Source organism: Palaemon carinicauda, chromosome 45 (genome assembly GCF_036898095.1).
Source record: "Palaemon carinicauda isolate YSFRI2023 chromosome 45, ASM3689809v2, whole genome shotgun sequence".
NCBI classification, from domain to species: Eukaryota; Metazoa; Arthropoda; class Malacostraca; order Decapoda; family Palaemonidae; genus Palaemon; species Palaemon carinicauda.
This window is the reverse complement of record NC_090769.1, coordinates 36,856,338-36,863,837: the sequence shown is the minus strand read 5'-3', so window position 1 is coordinate 36,863,837 and position 7,500 is coordinate 36,856,338. Positions and strand designations below refer to the sequence as shown.

The window sequence follows — 7,500 nt, the reverse complement described above, 5'->3', positions numbered from 1 at the left end:
CAAGAGATGTAATGAGCAACTGAAATAGACTATTAGAATTAACTACACATCTAGTAATACGAACAGGATGGTGGTACTGTCCGGGAAGATCTGAATGCAAAGGATGGTCAGAATTATAAAAGATATTATGCAACATGCATAATGAACTAGTAGTTCTGAAGTGGTTTCCCCTCGGGGGCATCGCTACTGTAGTTACTCTCAGAGTTAATATTGACTGAGGTTACTCTAAGCAGGCTGTCTATAAAAGGTATTTCACTTTACACTTCAATATGATACATAAAGCTTCTTGGTTTATAATCCCCAGGTTTGATGTTGTATAATACAAATAATCATTATTGAGAATTGCAAATATGCAAATCATAAGAAGTAAATTGTCAACCCTACAAAAAGGAAACTAAGAAGAAAGGAAAATCCATCAAGAAATGAAAATATAAATTTACCTGTCTAGAAAGGGAAAAACCTGGTCAGTAAATCAGAAATTGGATTAACTAACGGCTACTTTTCAATTCTGAATAAACTAATAACCAAGGATCATAATATTCAGCATTTTGCCATCATGCATGACAACATTTTTTAAAGGTAGAATAACTTTGTTCCCTATAAGAGGCCTTTTTGAGATGGATAGCATCCGAAGCCGTGTCTATTGTAATACGGAGACCAACTTTTAACATTCAAACTCCAAAATCAAACCATTGTTCTCGAGTCTTTGGTAGTGCCATAGCTTCTGTACCATGGTCTTCCACTGTCTTGGGTTAGAGTTCTCTTTCTTGAGGGTACAATCGGGTACACTATTCTATCTGATTTCTCTTCCTCTTGTTTTGTTAAACTTCTTATAGTTTATATAGGAAATATTAATTTTGCTGTTGTTACTGGTCTCAAAATATTTTATTTTTCCTTGTTTCCTTTCATTACTGGGCTATTTTCCCTGTTGGGGCCCCTGGGCTCATAGCATCCTGCTTTTCCAACTAGGGTTGTAGCTTAGCAAGTAATAATAATAGCAACAACAACAACAACAACAACAACAACAATAATAATAATAATAATAATAATAATAATAATAACAAGTCACTTATTGCCATCTGCCATACACCTACAATCTCCATTGGCGAATTTACGAAGCGAGGAAAATTGCAAGACATTGATTACAATAAACGCAGATCCCATCCTTTTTCTTTCTTGTGTGTGGTTTTCCTATCTTCTACTTTTTTGTTCTTCGTATTATTATTATTATTATTATTATTATTATTATTATTATTATTATTATTATTATTATTATTATGCTATTTTTGATGATACCAATAACATTATCATTTTTATCGTTCATGTTATCAGACTAGCTGACATGAATATCGTTATCTTTATTGTTATCGTTGTTGATTTAATACTGCTATAATTATAGTTATTGTTGGTGTTATTTATATTTGATTAAGAATATTACTGAAAAATCTCTTCTCAGGTGATCAAAAGTCTGCCTATTAATCTTGTTTTTAAATCATAACTAATCAAGATAGAATTTTTGTCAGTGCTTCACATTGAAGGCTTCGTAAATTATTTTATCAGATTGTTAATTGATTTCTTTGAAAACATAAACTTATGATGAGTTATTATAACAACGCTATAGCCAGCAGATCACATAAAATCACACATTCACACGAACACACACACACATATATAAATATATATATATATATATATATATATATATATATATATATATATATATATACATATATACAATGTATATATATATATATATATATATATATATATATATATATATATATATATATATGTATATATATATATATGTATATGTATACTGTATATATATATATATATATATATATATATATATATATATATATATATATATATATATATATATATATATATATATATATATATACAGTATATGATTCTTACAAACACACACTCTCTCTCTCTCTCCCACATATATGAAGCCTATACTTCATTTAAGATTTCTAGAGTTGCTTACTATGTAGACAACATTCTTTAACCTGGTTCACTGGTGTAACATGGTAAAATCACCTATGATATCTTTAGGAATACCTTTACCAATAACTCACAGTTTTATGTTTTTGCATGCCATTAGATTATTATCATTATAATTATTATTATTATTATTATTATTATTATTATTATTATTATTATTATTATTATTATTATTATATAACTGAAAATTTCTTTCGTCATGAACATTCTCACACTTACTAAACTTTGCTTTTAACAGACATGGGCGTCTGCACTTGAGGTCAAAGGTCCAAATTCGGGTTCCCTTCCCTTGTATGGCCTGCCAGTAAGCATCAAAGACAACTTCCAGGTCCAGGGCCTGGATACCACGCATGGCCTGGCCAAATATCTGTACCAGTCTGCTTCGTGTCACGCTACGCTTGTCCAATCGCTGTTAGCCTTGGGAGCTATTCCTTTCTGCAAGACAAATATCCCCCAAACACTTTTAAGGTAGGTATGTTGCCTAGGGTTAGAGAAAGAATAGGATGCATTCGTTATTTTTCCCTGTATTGCGTAAATTACTACAATAATTTTGGGCCTATCTTTGGAAGTTTTAGAAAGCTGAACTCTCCAAGTAGTGAAAAGTCAGAAGAGGCCAATTGTTCATACCTATAGATTAATCAAATGCTTATTTTCAAGATTAAGATAGAAGATAGTAACTTTTTTTCCGCTTTCCGTTTTGATTTAAGACCACTGTATAATATATTTACATAATGAAAATATTTCATTAGTCAAGAAAGCATTTCGGCGTTGAAAAAGGTTTGAAAAGTTTTTTTTAAAATTACAAATGTTTTTGCTATTAACACGCACACAGGCAAACAGACACATGCACACACACACACACACATACACACACACACACACACATATATATATATATATATATATATATATATATATATATATATATATATATATATATACATACACCCACACACACACACACACACACACACACACACACACACATATATATATATATATATATATATATATATATATACACCCACACACACACACACTCATATATATATATATATATATATATATATATATATATATATATATATATATATATATATATATATATATATATAAAGTGAAGTGGTGTAAGCTTATCATTATCCAAAATCTTACCTAGTATTAAGGTACGACAGTCATCCTGTATTTATCAATTCAAATACATAATTATACCTAAGGAAAAAAGTGGCAGAAATCCTTCACATAAAAAATGAAAAGGATACCATAATAAAATCCAGGGCGGGAGAAACTGGTAGTAATCTGATGTTCCATTCGAGTATTAAGTTTTACTATTTGTATCTATTTTCAATTATATCAAAATAATAACATATCTTCAAGATTTTGATAGATCTATTATACAATAAATGTAATTAATAAAATTCTTTTGAGATAACACTAAGGAAACTCTTTTATAATGTGAGGTGTTAAAACGCTATATTGAAAGTAATTTCAAGTTGTTTTTACAGATTCGCCAGATTAAAGGCTCAGTTTTGTACATATCTAATATCAATCATAATAAATCACATTGTTTTCTGTATATGTAATTTCCCTTGTATATCAAACTCATATGTCTTTATGAGTGCGATTATATTATATCCTTGGACTTGCATTTAAGCACAGAATCACAAAGGTAACTCTCATTAATTTTTCAGCTATCGGTGCAGCAATCCAGTGTGGGGTGAAACAGTTAACCCCTTTAATACACAGCGGACCTGTGGGGGCTCGTCAGGTAAGTATTCATTAATCTCTGATTTGGGTTCAAACTAAAGATACTTCTTTGTATTGTTTCAAATTAAGGTAAATTTCATTAGGAATTATCAACTCTGATTTAGAAAGTAATCTTTCACTTGGAATAATACGGGCATTATAGATTGCTTTCCAGTAAATGTTTATTGGTTAATGAACTTTGATACTACGATGAAATACTCAAACACTAAGTATCCAGATCACAAGTTTCAGTATTTTGGAACTGTTGGGACTTAGGAACTTGTTGGGCCATATGGGACTTTGCCAAACCAACTGCACTCTTCATCCTTTCAAATGTCTCAGGCACCTCTTATTTAAATTAGTCATTCATAGAGTGAATATAAGTTTACTGCTAATAATGATGTCTATCTTCGTCTTTGTTTATTAATTCATTAATATTTCAGTTGCTAAATAATTCCAATAATATCCAATTAAGGTGGTGAAGCTGCTTTGATAGGCGCTGGAGGCTCTATACTTGGTCTAGGATCCGATACGGGAGGTAGCATCAGAATTCCAGCTCACTTCTGTGGTGTTGTGGGCATCAAACCAACCAGTGGAAGACTTAGCAGTAAAGGCCTCAGGAAGGGCGTCAGAGGCATCGTCGGAAGTAAGTGAAATTACTGTTAAAAAGCTAGAAAGATTTTGGAGTTAAAACGTGTAATACTGATTTAGATACTAAAACACTAAGATTCATGTTTCATTCTCTTGTGGCAAAATAACGGCTGCTTCGTAGTTTTCACGATGAATAAAGAGAAACGCTATTTATATAAAATATTTGGAATAATATTAAGATTTCTTTATATTTTACACAAAAATCACTACAGCCTGATTTCGGGAAGTATTCTTCCCATTATTAGAAGGTCTAAAATATGTAAACTATACACAGCAAGAACATTTATCATCATCCTTTGTTTATTACGTTATGAAAAAAGAAAAAAAAACTGCAGCCTATTTGTATTCAGTGATACTTGAATGAAGATTTTTGTGTACACTTAGTTTGTGGCACTTAGGTACACTCAATATAATCTTCCATTGCTATGTTCAACTTGGTTGATTTTAACAACTACGTCACGAAGCTGAATCTTCTCAGCGCCATATTTAAATTTAGTTGCCTCATGCAAGGCGTCTTAAAAGTGCCTCTATAACCCTTGTCAAATTCTTATAAATCTCTCCAACACTTGCATAATTTCTATTCTCTAATATTTGTATCCATCATTATCTAACAACAATTTTACTGTTACAAGACTACTCTGTGTTATCTCCTTATCAGCTTTTATTCTAAGATCCAGAGTTCATTAAATTTCTTTCACCATTTGCTTTCTTATGAAGAAGATTTGTTGTTGTTTTTTTTTTCTCTTATTTTACTTATATCAATCAAAACACTTATGCCACTTTTGTCAACCGGTATATCTCCCAAGAGTTCTCATTGTCCTCTCCACGGGACAATGCATACCTCACCACGCTCTTCCCTTCTTACCTACTATCTTATTTATGATCATATCTTTTCTCTTCACAACCCTTTCTTTCACAGTTTCAGCTATTATTCCTATATTTCCTCTTCCCTCGTACTTAAACCTATAAATAGTACTTGCTGCCAATCACCCAATCGGTAAATCTTTTAAGCTTTCTATCTGATATTTCCCCATTTATGCCTTCAATGCACCCAGTTCATTCTTAAAATTATTATTATTATTATTATTATTATTATTATTATTATTATTATTATTATTAGCTAAGCATCAACCTTAGTTGGAAAAATAGAATGCTACATGCCCAAGGACTCCAACTAGGAAAAATAGTCTAATGAGAAAATAAGGAAATGAATAAGCTATATGAGAAACAATGAATAAAGAATATAAAATACGCTGAAGATCAGTAACTACGTTAAATAGATCTGTCGTATATAAACTAAGAAGGAAGACTTATGGCAGCCTTTCAACATAAAAACATTCTCTGCAAATTTGAACTCCTGAAGTTCCACCGATTCAAATGCCTGATTAGGAAGATCATTCCACAATCTGGTCATAGATGGTATAAAACTTCTAGAATACTGAATAATGTTGAGCTTTATGATAGCTAAAACAAGATTGCATACCTAGTAATGTGTACAGGTTGGCACAGTCTGGGAAGATCTGGAAGCAAAAGATGGTCAGAATTATGAAATTTTTTATGCAACATACATAAAGAATTAACTGAAAGATGGTACCAGAGATTAATATCTAGATCATGAATAAATAAATTAAGATGAGACTCAACACCTGAAGACCAGACATGAGAACAATGTTCGAAACAAAGTAGAATGATTGACTTAAAGTTTCTTCAGAATAGATTGATCACCGAACAATTGAAGAAAAAAAAAAAGACCGAATGTGCTTCTTCAAAGTAAATAGAGATATAGATGTTGAGTAGTCACTGTCCTCGACCTACTTACAATCATACTTTGACTTTTGTTAGGGTTCAACTTCATACCCCATAATTTGCATCATGAATTACTTTTAGCTCGATCTCTATTTAGGGATTTCATCAACCTCAGATCTACATACAGGATATGGTGCATGTGTAGGCAAAGGGAAAGTAAACCGTAACCAGAGAGAAGGATCCAATATAGTACTGTCTGGCCAGTCAAAGGACCCCATAACTCTCTAGCGGTAGTATATCAACGGGTGGCTGGTACCCTGGCCAACCTACTCCCTATGTGCAGGCTTTGCTGCATATAATTACTGCACAGAACAGAAACTACACATCATATTCAACATTGGGGCTTTTGATATGAGAAGGCATGGTATATGCAAGATAATGCATATGGTATCAGTTGAATTAAGGAGATAAAACTGAATGTTATGACCACAATCATACCAAGAATAAGAAATAAGACGATCATGATATCCAGGATAAATAGAAGTAAAACAAAACAGAATTCAAAGGTGCAGTCTTTGTAAAGGTAGTCAGTGATTATCCTCCAATTTACATGTATAAAGAGGTTGAAGTAATGGATACTTTTCTAAAAGAGGAGCTTTCTTTGATTTAAGAGCCATATAATGTACGTGGGATTGCTTTTGCACAGGAGAATGAGGTTCGATTTTGAAGTTATAAGGTGAATGTGGCAGCGACTGTTTATCCATGATTTTTCTTTGCAGCAAACTAGCTTATTGACTACATGGAACATGTCATAGTAATTTTTTAAATTGCACGTTATTTGCATTAGCAGTTCATAGTTCTGTTATTTCTTAAAATACTATTTAATGGAAGAATTGTATTTTCTGAACAGTTGAGAGTGCACCTGGCTTCTTAGGGAAGGATGTCTCTATTGTAGTAGCTGGTCTCCGAGCCATGTTAGAAGGAGGTCCTATGATAGACCTTGACCCTGAATTGCCACCCTTGTCATGGAGACATCATATCTTCAATGATATTCGTCCTCTTACGATTGGTAAGCCAAAGATTTAGTGCTACATATGACTAATGAATTCAGACAATTGTCATCAACATATATCCTGAAATACAGATTTTTAAAGATAGGGTTATGGTGTTCAAAAAAGCGGTATAAAAGAGAAACTTATACAATTTCATATACGACTTTGGTAAATACATCACAATCTTTGAGGATATTACATATATTTCTAAATACCAAAATTTGATTTGATCCATCTTAGTAAACATGTGGTAACATATTTTAGTACATGTGGTAACATATTTTAGTTCATA

At 31.8% G+C, this 7,500-nt stretch overlaps 1 protein-coding gene across 1 annotated transcript in view; it reads left to right on the top strand.

Annotated features, from left to right (window-relative positions):
* Positions 1–7,500, top strand: part of LOC137634622 (fatty-acid amide hydrolase 1-like) — a 26,644-nt gene that overhangs the window by 15,529 nt on the left and 3,615 nt on the right. The window contains exons 5-8 of the mRNA XM_068367090.1: positions 2,252–2,481; positions 3,705–3,781; positions 4,235–4,405; positions 7,067–7,225. Of these exons, the coding sequence (XP_068223191.1) occupies positions 2,252–2,481; positions 3,705–3,781; positions 4,235–4,405; positions 7,067–7,225 (637 nt within the window). The remainder of the gene's footprint in view (positions 1–2,251; positions 2,482–3,704; positions 3,782–4,234; positions 4,406–7,066; positions 7,226–7,500) is intronic.